The sequence below is a fragment of the Ciconia boyciana genome, chromosome 1, assembly GCF_034638445.1.
Source record: "Ciconia boyciana chromosome 1, ASM3463844v1, whole genome shotgun sequence".
In the NCBI taxonomy this organism is placed as follows: domain Eukaryota; kingdom Metazoa; phylum Chordata; class Aves; order Ciconiiformes; family Ciconiidae; genus Ciconia; species Ciconia boyciana.
Window position 1 is genome coordinate 38,225,814 of NC_132934.1, and position 21,541 is coordinate 38,247,354.

General features: G+C 38.5%; 1 protein-coding gene across 5 annotated transcripts in view; it reads left to right on the forward strand.

The window, feature by feature from the left end:
• TBK1 (TANK binding kinase 1) overlaps positions 1–18,763 on the forward strand; it is a 32,610-nt gene extending 13,847 nt beyond the window's left edge. For 3 of the 5 annotated variants that reach the window (XM_072862931.1, XM_072862927.1, XM_072862942.1), the window contains exons 8-21: positions 1,134–1,313; positions 2,818–3,014; positions 4,260–4,318; positions 5,502–5,593; positions 6,033–6,134; positions 8,591–8,669; positions 9,547–9,668; positions 9,788–9,864; positions 10,219–10,258; positions 13,593–13,694; positions 13,789–13,885; positions 14,917–15,023; positions 15,333–15,404; positions 16,196–18,763. In XM_072862931.1, coding sequence (XP_072719032.1) covers positions 1,134–1,313; positions 2,818–3,014; positions 4,260–4,318; positions 5,502–5,593; positions 6,033–6,134; positions 8,591–8,669; positions 9,547–9,668; positions 9,788–9,864; positions 10,219–10,258; positions 13,593–13,694; positions 13,789–13,885; positions 14,917–15,023; positions 15,333–15,404; positions 16,196–16,247 — 1,378 coding nt within the window. In that variant the 3' untranslated portion in view covers positions 16,248–18,763. Of the gene's footprint in view, positions 1–1,133; positions 1,314–2,817; positions 3,015–4,259; positions 4,319–5,501; positions 5,594–6,032; positions 6,135–8,590; positions 8,670–9,546; positions 9,669–9,787; positions 9,865–10,218; positions 10,259–13,575; positions 13,695–13,788; positions 13,886–14,916; positions 15,024–15,332; positions 15,405–16,195 lie in introns of those variants that run through there. The other 2 variants (XM_072862950.1, XR_012042733.1) reach the window with 2 other exon arrangements.
• The last annotated feature ends 2,778 nt before the right edge of the window (positions 18,764–21,541 follow it).

Consider the following 21,541-nt stretch of genomic DNA (forward strand, 5'->3'; position numbering starts at 1 on the left):
AGACTCTAGAAACAAACTTTTCTGAAAGCCAAATATGTAGATCCGTAAGGAGAGTAGAGTGAAAATCTGGTTTATATCAATTCATTAGTTTATAGTGTGCAGAACCTGCAATGTATATATATTTTTCATGATACTGCTCAGTTGTTTCCTCTGCTTATTCCATATAATTGATGTGCTTGAAATAATAAAGGAAGCAGATTTTTTCATTAAACATCTGTTTACAATAATATTTTCAAGTAGCATTTAAACCCTATTTACTGTTCTAAATTTAGTACTAAAGTGAGTTTGCCCACAGCATCCACTGACCTCTAATAGGGCCATCAGTATGCCTGTAAGCCACTGGAGCTTGCTTCAAAATGTTACCAGTTTTACTGCCGGATTCAGGTTTGACATGTACATGATGTTAAAACTTAGAAGTTGTTCATGATAACAGGAGCGGGATCCGTAAAGTTCCTTGCAATTCAGATTCTCAAAGTAGAAATACAAGAAATTTAAGCTGGCCTTTCTGATAGAATAGTAATAACTGTAAGGCAATAGTTGCACATTTTCTTTGCAGCAGTTGAGCTGCACGTGTGGAGTACTTATTTAGCCCCATCTCAATCAAGATGAATTCTGTTAGTGTTGACAATTTAAGTTATGAGTCTTTGCTAACCCAGCTGATTTTGATTGAAGGCAACATAGTGTGCTCACACAAGCAGCTCAGCCAGCAAACCATAAATGGTAGTAGCTTCCTTCAAAGTGCTAAACTGTGGTAAGTGTGTGGGATGAGCTGGGTAAAAGACTACTGCCCAGCAGTGGTAGAAGGTGGCCTTAGCTCTACAGTGTAGACTTTTTAAATTGCATGCCATTTTTCCAATGCCCATGAAATTTATCAAATACCAAGGAAAAAATATTTGATAGTTGAGCCTAAAAAGGAAAGAGATAAAGTATGTGTATTAATGAAAAACAATGGATCTTACCATTGAACATTTTGTTTTCAGTAGAGGGGAAAAAAAAAGCACTGGAGTGCTTTTTCTTTGAGGGGTAATAGATTTGCATTCATGAGACAAGTCAAATGAAGTATTGCAATTGGTTACAAGGTGAAAACATCCAGGTAGATCCAAGTTGTCTCATCTCTTCCTGGTGTCCTCTAGGGGTCTGCAAGTACTGCTCACACCTGTCCTTGCGAATATTCTTGAAGGAGACCAGGAAAAATGCTGGGGATTTGACCAGTTCTTTGCAGAGACAAGTGACATACTGCACCGAATAATAGTCCACATCTTTTCACTACAGCAGATGACCTTGCACAAAGTTTATATTCACAGCTATAATACGTAAGTGTTCTGTCGCTCTATTTTCGTTACTTTGCTCTTCTGAGGTCACAGTACGGTTTGCCTGAATATCACCAGTGTTACAAATTCAGTACCCTTTCCTTGGCAGTTTGTCTGAGGAAGTGAAAGCTTGTAATTCTCCTGTGCGGTCACAGTACATAGAAGCATGTTGACCAAAAATAAAATTATTGAAGGTTACATCAACTGATCTTAAACTTGGTCTTAATCAGTGACAGACTTAATCCTTGACGTGTTAAAGTGTGTCTGTGTTCTTAATGGATACCAACTCATCCCGCATTTGTGTATGTTACTTATTTACAAAGTAGTTTTCCAGAGACTCTGTTCAACTCTTGCTTTTCTTATCTTGTCCTCAAGAATACAAAATGTGCACATCATTTGTGTCTGACATAAAACTCTCACAGGGGTTTTGAAGTTGTAATTGGTACAATTTAGGATCCTGAGTTATATGGAGTTCACTTTGTGGTCATGTTTTGTGGTCATGTGGTCAAGTGCTGATGTTAAAAGCTGTGAAGTCTGGTTTACAGTTTGGTACAAAAATAAGTGGCTTTACCTTATTACAGATAATACAGAGCATGTGTTATTCTCTAATGTGTGAACAGATACAGTTATTTCACCAAATGTGTAAATACAGTTCTGGCCTTTTCTGATTTTTCTTTTGTATTCTGTCATTTGTACTTTGGGAGAGCCCAAATACTATTTTTGCAGAGAAATCTTGCTTGTAGCTCAAACTGCTATTTGTAATTAAAAAAAAAATATATTATTTGCCTTTATGATTATATACTAGCTGTAGTATTAAGAAGTGACAGTGTACTAGTGCTGCACAGGAGGCAAACTGGTCCTTCCTGTTATTGTGCTTAAGGTTTTTCTTTGTGGGAGTTTTTGTTTGTTTGTTGGGTTTTTTTGGGGGTGGGGAGAGGTTTGTTATAAATTCTTGTGCCTTATATCCATTGATTGCTGGAAATAAAGTACAAAAGTGTCTTTGGTCTTCCTTATCACTGCTGTTTTAGGAGGTAGTCTGGCTATCTGTTAGCTTACAGGCTGAATTTAAGGTGTGTACTTTTTGACATGTAAAAACACCAGACTTTTCTCTTGGAGAGACCATCCATCTCCTTTGAAGAAATGGGTGTGCCTGAGAAAACTAAAGTATGCTTCCTTCCTCTCATCTGGTGTTGCCTGTTTTTACTGACCTTCAGACTTCAGGCCAAAGCAAGTTTGTTTACACAGACGTGCTTTGGTGGAAAATCAGAGGTAGAAAGGGAAGTTTGATATTTTGCAGGAAATAGCATTTATTTTTGTAACAGAACAACCTGCAGCCTTAGGCAGTGTGCTGCTTTTTGTTCTGCTTATAAGTCACATGCTTTCTGTGTAAAACCAGTTCTTAATTAATCAGGAGTGAAAGGGATTTTTATTTCAGTAATACAAAATCTGAATTGTTGAACTATTGTAGTGAGTCTAACTACTACTGAATATATTGTTTGTATTATAGAGCTGTTATATTTCATGAGTTGGTCTACAAACAGACAAAAATACCATCTCAGAATCAAGAACTGATATATGAAGGTCGGCGCTTAATACTAGAGCCTGGCAGATTGGCACAGCACTTCCCCAGAACAACTGAGGAGAATCCTATCTTTGTAGTAAGCAGGGAGGCTGTGAACATTGTCGGATTAATCTATGAAGAAGGTATATGAAAGTCATTTCCCCTTTCTTATAGCTATCTTTTGTAAATAGTTTGCGTTATTTAATTATTGTTTTATGTCTATTTCGTCTTAGAAATAGTGTTTGAAAATTTTCTCTGTTGATGCCTGAAGTTCTAAGTATGCAGTCCAATTTTTTTCAAAAATGCTGAGTGTCCAGCATATTTTTACAGAACCAGTAGTTGCATGTAATGTTCCTAGTGCTGTGAACCTGAGCATTTGTGTGTTAAGATGTAGTGGGGCATATGGAGTTCTGAAATTTTTTGAAGCATGACACTTTTAACAAGTAGAAAGGAACATTCTAGAATGTAATTCAAAGTTGGTTCTTTTGTTCCATTACCCACTAAGTGGAAATTCAAGTTGTTTGGCCTTTTTTTTTATTTGTCATGAATGTGGTTAGCCTTTCAGTTAACAGAGAAGGTCTTAACAACTTACCTTTGCTTAGAACATAAGGTAATGCCATAACAGAAAAAAAAGAAATCAAGTTTTTGCATTCCCATTTATCATTGAGCGGCTTATAGAGGGCCCTATGCCAGAACCCTTTTTTATAAGAGATGAGCTGGAAGACATGCCTCCAGTTGAGAGGTCAGTGTTGCTTTTGTCAGTTTGTCCTACATACTGACTGCTCGGGCCAGCTGGCACTCACACAGAGGTGCTGAAGAGTGTGGGTAGGTGAGCTGTTTGTGGAAGGATCAACAAGGCCTTTATATTGTGTCAGAGCTTTCTGAAGGAGTCAATGAGCATGAGAACAAAGGAGATTCAGCTGATAGAGGCTACCCTAGCTTTTAAAAATCTATTTGGTGAGGTCCTGCCCTTAAGACTCTCAATGAAACTAAGCAGCCATGAGATAAGAGGGAACGGGTCTACCATGTGGGCAAACACAGGGCTGAAGAACAGAAATAAATGATTGACTTTCTCAATGGAGAGAGATCGCTAGTGGAGACCTGCATGAAATCTGTGCTGTGCAGCATGTTCAAAAGTGAGTCTAGAAAAGGAAGTGAAGCACAGTTTGCTGCAGATACCAAGTTATTTAAGTGTTTAAGACAAAGGCTGGTTTTGAAGGTGTGCATGAGAACCACACGATACTAAAAGGCTTAGCAGTAACAGATTAGATTAAAATCCAAGTTGATACACATAAAAACAGCATACAGGGTGGGGAGGGGAAACAGTCTGAACTTTTCACATCTTTTATGGAAAATAAGAAAATACAGATGTTTGGTTTTTGTTTCAGTTTTACTTCCTAAAGTGCATCAACGTTATGATTTGGATGGGGATGCCAGTATGGCTAAAGTGAGTAATTATTATTTTAATTTATATACCTGTCTCAGCTAATGATACTGAAATGAAAGCTACTTGATTTTCAGATGAATAATGTTAATGAAACTATTTTAATATGCTAATGAGGATTCTGACTGACAGAAATGTATTTGTTAACAAGGGCTCCAAAAGTATATTAAAGCCATACGTTGTATACAAAAGATATTTGTATTTTTTTTTAAAAAAAGAACAAACCCAGAAAACAGCCTTCTAACGTCCAAGTGCTTTGTTAGTGCATAGTTCAGTGATGGGGGACAGGAGCCTGCCAGTCTGGAATCCTGAAGTTAGCTAGAAGATTCATAACATCCCCTGTGACAGTGCAAAACTTAACATAAGAAAAATAACTTTCATCTTTCTCTCAATAGAGAGGAGTCTCTAGGACTCTGCAGAAGAGTGAAATTTCTGTTGCCTCTCTTGCAAATTTTCAGAATCTACTGTTCAGAGACAAGTAGAGGATGTTTCATTCTTTTGGTCATTTTTCTGAAACTGCTGAATGTATGCATTGCCATGCTTTGACTTTGTGACCACCATCTATACTATGCCTATAAAATACTGGCCGCTGAGGAGCCTTGTATTCAGGCATGGTATGAAAGCCTATGTCTCTCAATACCAGAAGTCTTTAAAATTAATAAACAGAAAGTCATCAATTGACATCAATTATTTAAAATATTGTAAATTATCATTTCTGAAACTTTGTTCACAATTCTAAATAATGCAGCAAACTTGTAAGTGGAAGTAGGTGAATGAAGAGAGTCCCTAGCCTTAGAATTTTAAAATGTATCATTTTTTACAAGTTTCTTTTAATGTATGTGTTTGATTCCTAAACTACTGAAGAAATGTACTTGTGACTTTCCAGAAATTAAAGTAAATCCTGAGAGTAAGTGGTGTCATTTTTGTTTATAAGAGAGATATTTTCATCCCTAACAGATATTTCAGCATAACTGGAAAAACTCACTGCCATGTTTAGCTCTGCCTCCGTAATGAGTGTTTGGTTGTCTCCCGACTAAAGTTTGGGCAAAGTTACGCATTTTAAACTACCATCTTCATGTTGCTCTTTCTTTTATTAATCTGTCTTGCTTTGTTGTGATTAATTGACTTGAAACAATTGTTAAGAGAATTCCAGATTAGTACTAATGTTGTTTGTTTTCTCCACCAGGCAGTAACAGGTATTGTATGTTATGCCTGTAGAGTTGCCAGTTCTTTGCTACTTTACCAGGAGCTGATGCGAAAAGGAATACGATGGCTAATGTAAGAAACTGATTGAATTTCATTGTCCTTTTTTATATATATATATATATATATATATGCCTTGATTATCAATACATAATTCTGAGATATCCCAGTATCTTGGGAGGTTTTCTTACTCCTTGCATATGAATAGGCTTTCTGAAGTTTTCCCTTCTTTCTGTCATTAAGGAAACAAAAATCATTTGTTCTGACAATAATGTTTAGGTATTTGCAATTTCACTTTCTTCTGTGGATAATTTAAGTCTAACCTCTGGTAACATGCAGGTACAATTGAGCAGCTTGCACAAGATAGTTTTATATGAGGATTATACTAATGCATCTCTAACTGAAAGCAATTCTGACTAGCAGTTATTACTGTAGGTATATTATTGTATTACTGATTGCTGGTAAGATGGCAGTTGCATACTTTTGTTATAGACTAATGCTTCACTTTTTTTAGTGAAATAATCAAGGATGATTACAATGAAATGGTTCATAAAAAGACAGAGGTTGTCATCAGGCTGGATTTCTGCAGCAGAAACATTGAGAAAGCTGAGAAAATGTGAGTAGAAGCACTACACTTTCATTATCATCTTTAATGACAGCAGTATTTTAAGTTATGTTTATTTACAGGGGTTTTGTATATAAAAATTAAATTTGAATTGGCATGTATTTGCTGATGGCAGTGACTCAAGCAGATTTAGTAGTACGTTTTACTCAAATTAGAGTGTTAATTTTGCTGCTTAACCTAGTGGGAACAAGTAATTACTACTGAGTAGTAATTGTATGTGTTCTTTTTCTCCTTTCTTCTCTGACTCAGCTCATCTGCTGTTGTTGACTTTAGAAGCTATAGTAAAGCCTGGACAAAGAATCAAGTAGCTTTCCTTTCATTAGCACTTTAGTGCTTTTGTCACTGAGTTTGCTTGTGTGTGTTTATTAAAGATTACTTTAAATACTGGCCCTTTCACAGCTTTAAGATCGTAGCATTTTCTGCATGGAAGGAATTTTAATGCTGAAGTACAACATAGAGCAGCTGCAGGAAAAAAAAACCAAAAAACCAAAAAACAAAACAAAACACCCAAAACCCAAAGCTGCATTAGGATATCACTAGATCACAGTGCATGCACATAGGGATGCCAAAAGTAACCTGCACAGGAAATTCTACTTCTGTAATTTTTTTAAGTGCTGACTTTTATGTTATTTTTTTCTATTTTGGTTAATTCAAATGGCAGAGGTCTGTATCACAGAATCTCACTGTTGCCCATGTGGGCCCATTTAGATCTATATAGTAGAAAGTTTTTTAGAGTGCTTTCTTTAAAACTGACAAAAATTATAATAAGGAGCAACTAAAGAATTGTTAGATTTTTAGCACAGGAGACTTCCATGTTTCAAAGACCACAGAAGACACTTATGTCTCTTGTCTTCCATTCCAAGGAAACAAATGTTTTCCCATGGTCAGACACCTCTGCCCTACCTCTTTCAGTCAAGTGCTCTCTGTAGGAGATGGGATTGCACCATTGAATTCTCCCTCCAAGTTTCATTTTTTCTCTCTCCCGATCTTTGTTTCATCTCCGAGTCCCACTCAATGTCCAATTCTCAGCCACTCTTTTCTACTTTTAATGTGTCCTTGCAGCATTGTGTTCAGTCTTTCCACAAACTAACATGAGCTCCGTCTTTAAGGTGTGTGATTCTTAACAGTCTGATACAAACTTTAAACCCCAACCCTTCACAGGATTCTCCTATAGGTAGTTGTTTTCCTGTTCACCCTACTGCCAGTCTCTCTCAAACGCTGTCTTGGTCATAGGATTCTCTAAACTTGCTTCCAGGCTGCTCTGAAAATGCAGATGCCCACAACATGATTGATGTACACATGTAGAGCTATTGGGCTTGCAGAATAGACTTAAGCCATGTTGGAGCTGCTATGCATGTGCGAATTGTACAGCTTGTACGTAGTAATTATGGATACCCAAGGATTTGTCAGATTTGCTGTGTGCATGCCAAACATGTACAAACTGACACACCTGGGCTTTAAGATACTTGCTTTTAAAAACAAAACAAAACCCAAACAGTGAAACTAGCAAGGTAACAGTATACCTGTGTGATTCTGATTTGTGACTTGAGTGCATTCAGCAGTATCTCAGAGCAGCAATTTGACTGGAGTGAACAGAAATTTGCTATGTTTGCACATGGTCTTTTGGCCTCTTACAAAGGGGTAGGATTTTCAGTTTATTTGACTTCAGAAGACTTATGGAGTTAGCAAAGGACATTTCCTCTTGTTTGTCCTCCCTTTTCAAGGCTATGCTTCAAAGTATGACAATGCAAAGCTTTTATTTGAAAAGGTAAACAAAGTATTGAACTTGGGCAAAGTATGTATTTTTTTAAAGCAGCTGAGCTGGTTTTGATGGTGTTTTTAAAAATAAAATGTGCCTGAGACTCAACAGGAAAAATATAATCCCAAATGATTTACTTGGCACTTGAGCTATGGTCATATGGGAAGTATTGATACGAACAGATGGTGCTATTAACCCAGCCTTTAAGGTTTTGGTAACTCAACCAATCCAAGGCTTTGGTAACTCAGTCCTTCCAGCAGGTTTCCACAGAAAAGCATTTGGGTGCACTGGAGTATTAGTTTGTTGTGTGTCATTGACTACTTTAAGTAACTTTAGTTTGGTAACCATTTAAAAATGATTTGATGAGAGGAAACAGTTTTCCACTGCCTGTCAAGTACAAGTAATGAGAATAGAATAAAGAAGTCAGGAATGGAAGTTTCAGACTTCTTTTTAACAGTTCAAATGTAGGCAAAAAAATTCAAGGATTTTTTTTTTTTCATAACTAAAATGTTTACATTATTAATGGCCACTAAAGGTTGTCATTGTTTCAGAGTTGCTGCTTGACAGATACTGTATTTCATATAAAGGAAAAGGTAGTAATGGTTAATCTCTAGATTCAAGTAATATTTTTGAGTGTATTCACTGCTTGTTTATTTTCTTTTTTAACTGTGGGGTTTTTTGTGGTCAGATACGAGAATTTGATGCAGATCAACTTGGAAGCATCAGAAGTGGATGAAATTTCAGAGATACACACAAAACTGTTGCGTGTAAGTATCTTGCAAAGCCCGTGTCATTCTCAAAATGGTGTTTCTAAAGAAAAAGCAAATACACTATAATACAGATTTTTCTGTGAATAACAACTCTGAATTTTCAAAGTCATTTCTAGACTGCCAAAGGTTGTTAAAACGCCCATACTGAGATGTGGATATCTTTCTGAAAACAGAGTAAATCCTTTTATTTACCCAGTGTAGTGAAAATAATAAGAACTTCCTGGAAATACAGTCTCATTTGCTAAAATACTTAAGTAAAAAATTATAATGATGAACTATATTTTGAAGGTTTTTTTCCCTTTCCTTAAAGAATTTTAAACTACTTAATTGTCTTTCTAAAATGATACATATACAAACACACTTCAGAGTGATCTGCTTTGAAATTTGCATCATGTTTCCAGACAAGTAAGGAAAAATTGAAAATAATTTTACACACTGGTGTCCTGGGAGCAAGCAGGTACAAAGTTCTCCATTCTAAAAGCAAAAGTTGATTAGTGCATTTTTATTTTGAAGGTTGTATGAACTGTGGAGAAAGAAAGGTATGAATTATGTGGATAGTCATTATATGACTTCTAAACAAACCAAAAGAACAAGTGTAGAAGTAAATAGGGAATATATGAAAGGTAGAAACTTATTGTTGGGGATGCTGAAAGAAAATAGAAATTAACTAACAGAAATGCCAGCATCAAAGATGATTGTTTCTTTAATAATACCATGTTCTAGCAAAGCCTAGGCAGATAATTGGGCATATTTCTTTAATGAAGGTCAGTGAAATAAATGGGTCTATAGTATTAACGTGCTCAGTCTGTTTTCAGACTCAAGTAATTTTTTACTTTATCCAGTGGTAAGGTTGAACTTTCTTGCTCTTATGTAGCTCTCCAGCTCTCAAGGCTCAATAGAAACTAGTCTTCAAGATATAAAAAACAAACTTTCTCCTGGTGGTTTACTGGCTGACACCTGGGCAAATCAGGAGGGCATGCATCCAAAAGACAGAAAGTGAGTAACTGTAATAATTGTTTTAATATGTATTGAATTCTACGTTGAGTTGTAGTTCATAAAACTAATTAACAGGTTTATATATAAAATATCTCATTTTCTTCCTTTTGTCACTCTAGTCCAGAAAGGCTGCAGGCGCTGCTATGTTCCATCACAGATATTTATTATCAGTTCAAAAAAGACAAAGCAGAACGAAGTAAGTAACTTACTTGATTCACTTTTAACATAAACTATAATGTAAAGGACAGGTCAGTCCTTGTTCCACTAGGATATTTGTGGTAGGAATGGAGAGTTAGTCAGCAACAGTGAATATGTCTGTAGGTCTGTCTTAGTGAGGTACAGTCTTAAAGCCCATATGAACGAAATGCCACTATTGATCCCATAAATTTGGATTGCAAGACTGGAGAAGAGAAAAGAAGTAAATGACCACTTTTACCTATCAGGATAGGAGAAGGAAACCATATAGGAAATGGGTAAACTTAGTGGAGTTTTACATAAATACAACTAACAGAATTAAACTGGTAATGTCTGTCATCTGCTCTGATCCTAGGGCTTCCTTATAATGAAGAACAAATTCACAAGTTTGACAAGTAAGTTTTGAAGTTACCTTTGGGAAATACCATGATTGCTTTCAGGTCCTTCAGGTGCTCTTGCCAATAACTTCTTCTGCTGGTTTTTATTGTAAATTATAACCTTTTTAGGATTGCTTTGTAAAAAATTTCCTTTAAATATCTTAAATACATAGAGGTGCCGGCATATGATAATAAGGTGCTTTCTGGCAGTGGAGTTTCTTCACTGATAGACCTTCTAAATGTAGATGTGAAATACCTGCTTGTTATCTGGGCATAACTGTCTTATAGGAACTACTTTTTTTTTCTACTGTTTTTTTGAGGGAGAAAAAAGCCCTCAGTAAGAGTAAAGTAACTTTGTAACTAAGGCAGAGATAATTTTCTACAGATCGATAAAATATAGGCTACCTGAATGACATTCTAGAATGATTTAATCTTCCAGGAAATATAGCACGCAAAGTAAGTTTTAATGGAGTTCTCCATGCCTGTTTAAAATTGTCACTTATGAGAGGGGCACCATTAAGTGTCTGTATGTAACCGGGGTGTATAGACTCCCATTAGGCTCCACTGACTCTACTAACTAACTCTTGAGCAACTGTAAACAGCTGCTCTTCTCATGCTGCCGTACTTGTTTCAGGATCGATTCAGTTCCTTGTACACAAATGCCTAATGCGATTTAAGTTCCCCTAAGGTAAAAAACTGGCTGGATGGCCGAGCCCAAAGAGTTGTGGTAAATGGAGTTAAATCCAGTTGGCGGCCGGTCACAAGTGGTGTTCCCCAGGGCTCACTGTTGGGGCCAGTTCTGTTTAATATCTTTATCAATGATCTGGACGAGGGGATTGAGTGCACCCTCAGTAAGTTTGCAGATGACACCAAGTTGGGCGGGACTGTTGATCTGATTGAGGGTAGGAAGGCTCTGCAGAGGGATCTGGGCAGGCTGCATCGATGGGCTGAAGTCAGTTGTATGAGGTTCAACAAAGCCAAGTGTTGGGTCCTGCACTTGGGTCACAACAACCCCATGCAACACTCCAGGCTTGGGGAAAAGTGGCTGGAAAGCTGCCTGGCGGAAAAGGACCTTGACAGCTGGCTTAATATGAGCCAGCAGTGCGCCCAGGTGGCCCAGAAGGCCAATGGCATCCTGGCTTGTATCAGAAATAGTGTGGCCAGCAGGACTAGGGAAGTGATCGTCCCTCTGTACTCAGCACTGGTGAGGCTGCACCTCAAATACTGTGTTCAGTTTTGGGCCCCTCACTACAAGAGAGACATTGAGGTGCTGGAGCGTGTCCAGAGAAGGGCAACAAAGCTGGTGAAGGATCTAGAGCAGACGTCTTATGAGGAGTGGCTGAGGGAACTGGGGTTGTTTAGCCTGGAGAAAAGGAGGCTGAGGGGAGACCTTATCGCTCTCTACAAATACCTGAAAGGAGGTTGTAGAGAGGTGGGGGTTGTCTCTTCTCCCAAGTAACAAGCGATAGGACAAGAGGAAATGGCCTCAAGTTGCACCAGGGGAGGTTTAGATTGGGTATTAGGAAAAATTTCTTGACTGAAAGTGTTGTCAAGCATTGGAACAGGCTGCCCAGGGAAGTGGTTGACTCACCATCCCTGGAGGTATTTAAAAGACATGTAGATGTGGTGGTTAGGGGTGTGGTGTAGTGTAGTGGTTAATGGTTGGACTCGATGATATTAAAGGCCTTTTCCACCCTAAAGGATTCTGTGATTCTAAGGTATCTGAGACATGCTCTGAGACTGGGAGGTAGGACACAAGACAAATGGGAAACCTACACCTTTCTGGATGGACAGTCGGAAGCAGGGCAAGATATCCTTGTGCATCTCAAATGATGCTAGACACTTGTGTTTAAGGAATTGAGTTATTCTCTAGTGGCTGGTCAGTTGAGTGGTTCCCTAGACTTTGCTGAGTGCTATATGAATTTAGACACCAGTTATGTAATTTTCTAAAAATTCTTGCTGTTGCTACCACTAGTGTGGCTTCTCTGGCAATTACAGATAGAAAGCTGACATGCAGAAGGCACTGGTACTCTCACAACAATGCCACTTGATTTTCCCATAGTGAAAGAGAAATGGGGTAACTGCCAAATGGAGAGGAGATTGCCTTAAGATGAAGGACAGTAGGGGCAAGAAACCTGTAAGACAGATCTTGATATGCTGAAAGGGACTTGGACACATAATTGCCCTGCAACAGCAAGGGACTGAATTCAGTGTGAGAGATAATGTAAGCAATAATTTCATCACATGTTCTTAAGGATATGGTTGGAAAACAGGCAAACATTGGGACACAACCCATAGCTCATTTTAAAACTGCACTCCCTTGGGCAGATTAAAGACATTTTAGGGCTTTTTTTACTACTCAAACTGTGTGCTTGCATTAATATGTGAATAACTTTAAATAAATAGGCTTCATTTTCATAGTTTTGAATACTGGCATATTTTCTACCACGAGTGTCTCCTTGGGATTGTTCTGGTATCTTTGAGATCCTATCTACGTCTTATTTTACTTGATTCACCCCAGAGAGAAATGGCAGTGGTTTTTTTTAAGAACTGTGTGCCATTAGCAACAGAGGCTGGCCTTTGTAAAATTTACCACTAGATAGACAAGGGAGCAGCACTCAAGTCAGATTTTTTCTGGTTGAATGACAGGTATGCATGTCTGATGACAATCCAGCTACACTCCAGCCAGGATTTGATTAACCAATAGCTATCATGAAAGACTTAATGAAATACCAGAAGCAGGTGTTAGACTGTAGTGTCCCAGTGTCCCTTAGTTTTGCTTACTGGTGCAATGTATAGCATGGTAAGGCAGTTACACTGGGATTACTGTCTGCAACACTAACCAGAACTGGGTTTTGTTTTGCTTTCCTGTCCTTACCTGCTTGCTTTTTTCTCTTGTCATAAATTTAAGCTGACACAAAAATCCTGGTTTTTTTCTTGCATGTATACTACTCAGCACAAAGTATTATTCATATATTAGTTCCAAGTGTCTTCAGAAGGCAAATAAGAAATAATAAGGAATTCTGTCCTTTCCATTTAGAATCCCTTTTCCTTTAAGTATACCTGCTTGGATAAATACTGACTCGGAGAAGACATTTGACCATTTGTTCATATACAAATAATTGCAACTAAATGCTTCAAATAATTTTTCTTTCTCCCTGCTAGGGAATATTTTTGAAACATAAACCGTCAGTTCATGCAGTGTGTTGAATTCAACATTACAACAGCATGAATAAAGTTGGCTGAAGGGATTTTAAGTCCACATACCTCTTCTCCAAGCTTCAGAAAGTCAGTTAGAGGAATGGAGTTTTGAAAGCAATTTAACACTGTTCCAGTTGTTTCTGTGTTGCAGGCAGAAGCTGTATTTGCATGCTACAAAAGCCATAGCTCTATTCAAAGAGGAATGTGTCAATAAGTATGATACATTTTTGGACAAGGCTGAGGACTGGACAAGGCAAGCTATTGATTTCTTTAATATTTGGTAATGTTCACTGCACCACTTTTTATAAAAGGAAGTTCTTAAAAGAAAACTTTTTTTTTTCTCTTAGGAAAATGCTTCACACAAGGAAGCAGTTACTGGCTCTCACCAACCAGTGTTTTGATATTGAAGAAGAGGTATCCAAATACCAGGATTATATAAATGAGGTAGAATACTTCAAAATTATGTGAAGTATTTTCATAGATAAAATAGATAAAAGACTATTCCACATTGTTTAATGTCAATAGTATTGTTTATAGTGAGTCTTACGTTAATGCAGTCGTATTAAAATATAGGGGTGCATGGATGTAGTATTTGGTCTATAGTAGCTTCTTTGCTGATGTTGGACTGGCGTAGAGTGGCGTGATTTTTGGAATTCTGACTTGATTTTGGAGGGGGGGGTGTGTTTGTTTTTTGTTTTTTAGTGGGGTTTGGTTTGGGGAATTTTTTTTGGTAGTGTTAGCATTCCCCCCAAAAAATCTGTGCAAATGGACGTGGGTTCATTGAGAAGTGTTCTATGTAACTGTTATCATAATGGTATCTGAGCACGTAGAGCACCATTATGTTTCTACTCTTATGAAGCATAAAACCACTACTCCCATATTCAAGATTGGGAGATACATGCTTAAGGATACACGCTAAACCAGTGCTGCTGGTGACATGAAAGAAAATGTGTTAAAATTTGGACAGTGACTCTGCAGGATGCAAACTTATCAGAGTTACTTCAAAATTGAGAGAATAAGAGCATTTTCATGCAGTAAAATGATTGTTCTTTATAAAGGAAATATAAATGAAAGAAAAACACCTGATAGATGTAAAAGCAATTAAGGAGTGGTGGAAAGCAGCATTTTACTTGTTTGTTTGTGTCTTAGTAGCACTACTGAAGTCAGTTATTGATTAGGATCCTGTTGCCTTAGGATATCTACAAACATAACAAATAGATAATTCTTCCTTTTGAGAGTTTATTATTGAAGTATAAGACAGTTAAGAAGATGGAACAAATCAGGGAACTATAGGTCATGTCAATACAGAACTTGCCATGATGCTCTCAACTTGGGGAATATCAGCCACCTTACTACTGTAATGATTTTATGAGGTATCATAGCAACAAAGAATTTAGAGAAGGATTTTAAGGTGGACATCAAGATACATATGGCAACTTACACTGTAACTTACATCTGCTGTTTATCTACTGCAGTTACAAGATGCTCTGCCACAGAAAATGTTTGCAGCTTCCAGTGGGATGAAACACGCAGTGAATACAGTCTATCCAAGTTCAAACACGTTAGTGGAAATGACTCTTGGGTGAGAATTTCTTAATTGGATTGATGTAATGTTCTATACCTGTTATACAGGTGAATTGAAAAAAATTACGGTTGACTTAGTGATTGCTGTATTAAGAGCAAGAATTTTATATTGCAGAAAAAACTTTATATTGCTAAAGTGGTGGTACAGATTTGGAAGCTTTAAGTAAATAAACAACCTGTTATCTGTCCCTTATTTTGTATGTAATGACAAGTTGCTGAAAGCCTTGTGGTGGTGAGCGAGAGTGATTATAGCAGATAACTGTCCCTATAAAAAATTTAACCTTTCTTTCGCTTGTTGCTACTACAGTATGAAGAAACTAAAGGAGGAAATGGAAGGCGTTGTTAAAGAGCTGGCTGAGAACAATCACATTTTGGAAAGGCAAGCAATTGTTTTCCCTTTTTGGGCTGATATTAGGAACAGGCTTAATTTGGTACACGTTTTAGATCCAGAATTTAAAATAAGGGACGATTCTATAATCTCTTTAACTGTAAATATATTTTTTAACTGTTGATCTGAGATGTAACCAAAAAATGTATTCAAAACCTTGAAACGTTACTGTGAAATCATTCTGACACAGCAATCATGGCATTTTTATTTCATATTACTTATCTTCAGCTAATAAAAATACCTGTTGCACAGACAGATTAATTCTGAATTTAAACACAATACTTTTGCAGCAATCCAGTGGTATCTTTTAACTCCTCACTTTTAGACGTAATTTTTAACTGTGGAATCATACCAATCTGAGTGAATGATTTTTCAGTTTTCAGATTGCTTAAATAAAGTGAAGAGAAAGAGGCCAACATATTTCTTACAGTCCTGAGAGGGTACTGTCACTATCACATACAGATTGACTTTGCTTTTTTCTTACAATGATGATAAAATACATAAAAATAATCATCTCCTGAAAGCTTCACGGTAAATTGCTGGTAGAGCTGAGCTTAGCTTCAAGCTGAATTGGTTTTGGTTTGTTCTCCACCCCCAGTCCCATACTTGGAGCATAGTATCCTTTCTTCTATCTTCTTTTCACATACAAAAGTTAGATACAAATGCGTGTGTTGGCATGTGGCAAGGGAAAAGAAAAACCCATAAATAAGTTATAATCAATTAAGGATTGATTCTATAATCTAGTCAATCACCTAAGAATACAGTGGTTTTTTTCATTTTAGATTTGGTGCTTTGACTATGGATGGTGGCCTGCGGAACGTGGACTGTATCTAGCTTTCAACAGACCTGAAGAGGACTTGTAAACTTATTCAAAAGAAAAAAAAAAACTGTTGGCACATTTAAAGGCAGATAATAAATCTGTATCCAGGGTTTTTTTCCCCTCTACATCTGTATTTAAAAATGTAAATATGTATAATATGTGAATATAAAAGAAATATATATCTTTTTTTTGGTCAATGTTAGAATAGAATTGCTCCTGGCAGGGAATTTAGCCTGTTGGAGGATCTCTGACAAAGTTCTAAAGGCAAAAGTGTTGTTGATGAAATTGACATTTGTTTGCTTGGAATATTGCCCCTTTTTCAGAATGCAATTTAGTCTTTATCACAAGAGGACTTGCAGAACTCTAAACATTATGAATAGTCTTTAAAGGGTGTTTTGGATTTCCTTTAGCCACCACTATTATTTTGGAGTGTAGCTGAATGACTCTGATCATTGCAGAACATGACGACTGTTTTAAATGAGATCTTTTTAAATAAGTGTGAATAAGGACTAAAAGCACAGATAGGACAGAGTGGAAATGCATTTCTCTTTCCTTCACATCCAAACTGTTAGTTCACTTCTACCTGAGAAAACAAATTAACGGTATTTTTTTAAGTTCCTCTCCATAGTTGGTGCCATCTTGTCTGTAATCATTTGACTGCTCTGTATATGGAAGTTTTGCACTCCAGGTTGTCAAAACTTAATGTAAAAATTCCTTTTTTAGAGTACAGCATTTTCAGAATTTCCCTGAAATCTTGTTGTTCACCACAAGAGAAGTGGGTTCTTAAAGTAAAATAGCTTTTTCAGAATCCTGTTTGCAGGCATAATTTTAAAAAAAGGTTAAAAATCAGTATTAGGCGAATTTGTGGGCAGTCAGTAGACTAGATAGCATCATGCCTTAGTGGTAACTGAATATTGGAAAAATAAGTTACCAGTCTAGATCTTGAAAAGGGACCACACGCACTGCTGACTTACGACTGAGGTATCAAACTTAGGTGGAAAATTTAGTAGGACTATCTTTTTATTTTCCAGTATCAGTAGTTACTACTTTCATTACTACGTGATCGGGTTGCAGAGATGCAGAATGAAAGAGTCTGCTCCAAAATATGTAGGAGAGGAGAAAGAGAAGAGGAAAACAAACAAACAGAACCTCAGAAAACATCCCTCACTTACTTTGGATACTACAGGTGTACTGACTTGTTTCAGACAAAGAGCATGCAAATATTGCAGAACTCATTTTTTCCTTATGGAAACCTGGCCGTGGATGTTCAATGGTGTGCAATAGCACTTCCAGTTGCTATATTACATCTGTAAGAAGAGCTGGACCAACTATATTTAGAATTTTCCATAATTAATGGTGAAACATTTAGATGTAAACTAAACAGCAGTAACCTGTGATAGCATCTGATAGCTGTGTGATGCTTATTCCCTGCTTATCTGTCCAGGTCAGAATACAAAACATTTCCATTGCAGTTTGTTTTTTTTTTTAATATTTGAATAGAAACTTATGAAATTTATAATTGATTCTTTCATTGTTAAAAGAAGAGGAAATCCACTGCCTTGATGTCCAAGACCTGCTTTCCAGTGTTCTTGGTGAGAATCGAATATTAAAAGGAAATTCAGATATTTTTACATCCCCGTGAGCAGCTTCTTTCTTTGCAAGCTTTGTCCCCCAAAAAATCTAGCTATGCAAAAGGACTGCAGCAGTTTGTTACGTGGTTTCCCTTGGTTAGCCATGGCATTCTTAACTGTTTGTTTTAAAATACCGGAATCCTGTCTAACTGGAATGTTTTAATGCCTGCTTGTATATTTGTTCATTCACGTCTGCAGTCTCACTGAGTGTCAGTAAAACACATGCACAAGTGTGTTAAAAGAACTGGGCTCTCAAACTGTGCATAAATTGTATCTTTTTCCAATATGATGTCTGTAACACTTTGTTGTTTCAAAGGTTCTTAATTTTGAAAGAAATCAAGTGTTAGCTGGAATATATAATTTTCAACTTCTTTATACTGAAGCAGTCTGGAAAAGAAAGTTCATTGTGGTAACAGTATAGTCTGTATATTGAAGTATGTGCGGCATTCTTTTACATGGCTGAAAATGTTTTGTTATATTTTATGTTAATTTTAAGCATTGCTGGTTTTAGTGTTGCTTAATACATCAGTAATCTTAATCTTGTTAAAATTTCTTTTTCTAAAGCAATTTTAACTAAGCAGCAGCTAAGGAACTTGAAATAATCAGTTCATGATCTACTGATTACGTTCTTATGAAGCAAATACGTTTTTCAAGTCAAAGCATAGTGTATAGTACCATCACTATAGTTTGGCTCAAACTAAGTGTCCTGATACTATCAGTCATGCTACCGATTTGCCAAAAGAAGTAATAGAAAGTAATATGTGGGTCTTCCTCCTGAAGCTGGTGTACTGTTTTGGGGGGGTTAGCTTAGTATATTAATTGTGTTACTTGAGCAAACCTGTCTTCATATGAATTGTGAAAATGCATGAGTGAATGACTTAATGGCATAAATACATCATCAATCACTTATTGTACGGTGTGTACTTACTTCTGTGTCGTTCTGTTAATTTCAGTACTACCTTATAATTTTTATTTCCTCCTAAGTACAATACAAAGCCTGAAATCTGAAGTAGCAAATTGCCGCTCAGCTTGCATTAGCCAGCTGTCCAGAAAACGTGTCTTGTACAACAGGACCACTAGCGTGTAGGCTATGTGGTAGAGCCACTAATCCTTTTTATTTATTTTGTCACCACTCTGCTGACGTGTGTTCTGAACAACATTAGCTCTCTCTAACGGTGGCAAAATTCCTAGTCTCTGCTCGGTGTGAAACAGTCCACTGGTGGAGCTCAATCAGTACTAATTTAGTTAATCGCTGTAGAAGTGGTAGTCATAGAACAATTTTGGATACAACACTATGGCAAGGATTAAAAAGGCTGAATGGGAAAGATTACTTTTTGGGTTATTTAAGCTTGAAGTCTAGAAGAGAGGACATGTGGAATAAACTGCAGTTGCATAAACTTGTTTGGATAAAATTAAACACAGAACTATTATATAGTTACACAGCATAGCCTGCTGTTACTGTGAAATCCCTTCCAGGGAAGGGGAGCATGGTAATCGGTTTGGCTAGCCACATTTGGTTAGCTAAACCAGTGATGGCTTGTAGCTAGGGACCTGAACATCAGTGGGGTGGACGCCCACCCCAGTCTGTGCAGAGGAAAACTTGGTTTACCTGCGACCAGCCTGATGATGAGCACTTTTGAACTGGCTTATAAAAATTAAAAAAGATACTGGCCACCTGAAGAGAAGTTAGGGGAGAAAGAAAGAAGGGCTAGGGTCTGGAAAACTCACCTGAGGGTGATGGGAAAAAATGGGAGTTGGCTGACTGAAAGAAGAGACAATTGGAAGAAGGGGGGAGCAAAAGTCTTTGGTCAGCTAAAGGCTGTTACAGAAGATCAGCGTTCACCACCGTGTCTGTGGTGAAAGGATTAGAGATTATGAATATAAATTGTAGTGCACAGAACAAAAAAATCCAGACTACAAGTTTGGAAGAATCTTTCTAATAGTAAGGAGAGTCAAGTGCCAGAACAGATTGTTCTGGGCACTGAGCACTATTGGTTGAAGAGGAGTTTTAGGAACAGGTTAACTGTTGGGAGCTCTTGTGGCTGATTCTGCCATTGGCAAGGCTGCATGACCTTTTAATTTTCTGTGCTCTAAACAGCTTTTTTTTGTTATTTGTCCCATTGATCACAAAAAAATGTAGTTAGGAGTAGTATCCCGCAGCGGAGTTTGCTATTTTGACAGTGGTACAAGCCCAGCCAGCAGTAGTTGTAGATGCACATCTTTTGGAGAACTTTGCTTCCCACTGACGAGGAAGACTGACAGCAGCAGGTCGAGCTGCTGGCATGCTACGAAGACAGGCATACTGCCTTGCTCGGAGTTGTATTCTGCTCCTGAAAACTTACACAAGTGTCCCATGAAGCCTGTGACTACCCAGGCTTCCACAGCCTTCCCATCAAGGAACGGGTTGTGTCACTGCTGCCTAGCCATGGGAAACATTTCCCGGACTAGCTGCTTGACATAACTTAGGCAGATCATTTTAATGAGAACCTACTCAAGTGCATCACCAGCTCTTGCCAGCTCCCCCCGTGCCAGCGTGAGAGTTGCTTCAGCATCCTCGAGTACATTTATGCCGGACGATGCGGGGTTTGTTGGCAGCTGCAGAGCTGGTTGTGAGCAAGCGCATCCGGCCGTGTAGCCCTGCGCCGTGCTGGGGGGAGCTGAGCTTGGCACCTCGCTACGCGAGCCCTTAGCCCTGCTTGGCAGGCACATTTGCTAACTCATGGTGAAAGAAGATGACGCTGGCACAATCGTACTGCTGCTCCCGTGGTGATGGCCATGGGAGCCCTACAGCAGCTTCAGATTTAGGCGGACAGGAGCAGTTCACAGTCTTTAAAGAAATCAGGTGAAAAGACTTCCCTTTTTTTTTTTTTTTTTTTTTTGCACTGTCATTCCTTGGAACCCTCTGCGTGAATGTGCAGCTGAATTGTTCACAAATCCTGTATCTCCACACCCTGAAAACGCCTCACAGCCGGGCTACATCCCACTTCATACCGCTTAAAATCTGTGCAAGGCTGCCTTAAAACAGACGATGTTTCTAACGCCTGGGAGACGTGACAGTCAAAATGCAGTAGTAGCTCACTGACAATGTTTTCTGAAGCTGTAGGTTTGATAGATCCGCGATTTTCTTTGCTTACGGTGCTGCGACTTGCTGCCGGCTTGCTACAAGAAGGAAAGCTGGGCTCGGAGGAGCGATCGGCGGGGCCGGGGCCCGTCCTGCCCCCGCCTCTCCCTCCCTCCCCTCCGCGGCCGCCGCTCGCTGCGTGGCCGGCGCGGGGCGGCTGCCGGCGGGAGCGGCGGAGCTCAGGGCTCCCAGCCGCCGCGAAAGGCGGCGGCTCCCGGAGGCTCTTCCCGTGGAAACTTCAGCTTGGGACGCAAAAGAACGAAGTCGCCACAAGCAGTGCATTGTTAGGTCTTTATTCCTTTATCTACGGTAGGAAAACGAAGCTCCTGGAAACGCTTCACATCTTCAGTTTGTAATACACATTCTTAGTGAATGCCTTGAAAGCGGCAGGTAAAAGTGCCGCTTACATCTACTTTCTGCGGCGGCGGGCCGGGGGACGGGGCCGGCAGACCGGCTGCGTTTCAGAGCCCCCGGCTGCGGTCGTTCCTCCCCGAGACGTTTCACGGTGAGAGGACGCGGGAAGCGAGGCGGCGGCAGCGCGGCGCTGAGGGGAGCC